The 1800-nt window shown below is 35.7% G+C and overlaps 1 protein-coding gene across 2 annotated transcripts; it reads right to left on the bottom strand.

The window, feature by feature from the left end:
• Positions 1-207: 207 nt before the first annotated feature.
• Positions 208-1210, bottom strand: LOC131001149 (non-specific lipid transfer protein GPI-anchored 5-like). 2 transcript variants are annotated; one of them, XM_057927420.1, is made up of 3 exons: positions 733-1210; positions 614-646; positions 208-488 (listed from the first exon to the last, which is right to left on the bottom strand). In XM_057927420.1, exons 1-3 carry the CDS (start codon positions 1034-1036, stop codon positions 364-366), a joined length of 462 nt encoding a protein of 153 aa, XP_057783403.1. In that variant the 5' UTR covers positions 1037-1210; the 3' UTR covers positions 208-363. The 2 variants fall into 2 exon arrangements, with proteins under 2 accessions (XP_057783403.1, XP_057783404.1); XM_057927421.1 differs by lacking the exon at positions 614-646 and having other exon boundaries at positions 733-1191.
• Between the last annotated feature and the right edge of the window lie 590 nt (positions 1211-1800).

Genomic DNA, 1800 nt, shown 5'->3' with positions numbered 1-1800 from the left:
GTGTGTGTGTGTGTGTTTTTATTTAAAGAGGGTTTAGGTTTAAGTAGAAATTTAAATTAAATTAATTAATTGAGCTTAATTAGATTAAATGTTTTCATTTTAAAAAAGTGACCAACAATAATGAGACAGATCAAAAAGGAAACGTGGCCAACTTTAATGGGACGGAGGAAGTATTGTGTTACACACCTAAAGGGAGGCAGGCGTGCATGAATCTCTAACACCCAAAAAAATAATAAAATAGAAAAGGACACGATAGACCATACATTTGGTCATAAATTATTAATGAATACATTTGTCTAAACTCTTCTTGAGATGGATAGCCCTCACCAACCCCATTACCTTAAAAAGAAGTCATGAAAATGTTCAACAACTGCTGAAATTTAAAAACATAATATGAGCTGTGAAAAGAAGAAAAATAGCAAATAAAGTGCTAAATCTAATGGAGGCTGCATCGGAGGAGCCATTTCCAGGTGATGATGATCCACCCCCTGCATATAAATGTTACGATGCAACCACGTTATAATTAATCACTGACCGTTCCTACGTTACTATAAATAAATTAACGTAATTAATGAGCCAAGATCAAATCTAATGAACATTTGGATGTTTTTACCTGAATTTGGTGTTGAACCGGGTGGAGAAGCAGCTATAATTTAAAAATGAAATAAATAAATGTAAGCATCTAATAAGTTTTAATCAAGAAATGAATGATTTGAAGGAAATATATGGTACCTTTGCAGTTGGGGGTTTGGACACTACAAGCTTTGGGGAGAGCTTGAGCTTGAGTTTGGTCGACACTCAATCCAAGAGTAGTGCTATTAATTACTTGACATAAGCACTCTGGTCGGGAGCGGGCCACGGTGTTCAGCTGCGCGCAGCACGCGGCGGAAGGGGCGGCGGAGGAGTTGCCGTAGTTGAGGCACGGCGACATGCTCACCACCACATTGGTGCAACCATCCGATTGCGCCGCCGCCCCGGAGGAAACTGCGGCGAGTATGACGAGGCTTGGAATCATTGAGAATTGTAGCTTTGCCATTTTCTGCTTCTTTTCTTCAAAATACAGGAAAAGATATTGCGGTGTTTGATGAGAAGTTTGGTTGTGTTCATATTGGGGGTATTAGTCAAATGAAGAATTGGAGTTGGAAATGGGGGTTGGTTTGGGTTACCAAATATCTCCTACCCTTTGAATACGTGTCTAAGAATTTGAATCGGGATTCTTTTTCTTTTTAATTTGAGGGTTTATTTGACCGTAAATTATCCAACTTCCATCGAATTTTGATTTTACATATAAATTTTAAAAGGCAATGTGGTAATTATTTTATTTTCATCAAATTCTAGTTTTACATACAAATTATAAAAGATAGTGTGGTAATTACTGAACTTTAATTCTTCACATTATTATGATTTTGCATATAAAATTTAAAATGTTGTGTGATAATTATCGAACTATTGATTTGATTTGATTTTGCAATCAATTGAGATTTTGATTAAATTTAATGCTGACTTAACTAGGTGAATAATTGATGTGGCATAATCGATGAGGGGATATAAAACGATGTAACATATGATGGCACACCGCAACCATTATCCGAAATTATATAAAATCATATCATTCGCCTAGCCATGTGAGTGGCGAAGATTAGCTTGAGGAATTGAGATTATGTACCTTGAGATTAGCTAGTGATGAAAGAAAAACTTGAAATGTACTGCTTACAAACTTGAGATCAGTTTACATTTATTATGTAGCATGAAGCCATTTACATTGATGGGTATGAAGTTCTTATCTGGAACTTATTATGT

The sequence above is a fragment of the Salvia miltiorrhiza genome, chromosome 8 (genome assembly GCF_028751815.1).
Source record: "Salvia miltiorrhiza cultivar Shanhuang (shh) chromosome 8, IMPLAD_Smil_shh, whole genome shotgun sequence".
Lineage (NCBI taxonomy): Eukaryota > Viridiplantae > Streptophyta > Magnoliopsida > Lamiales > Lamiaceae > Salvia > Salvia miltiorrhiza.
This window is presented reverse-complemented; position numbering and strand designations above follow the sequence as displayed.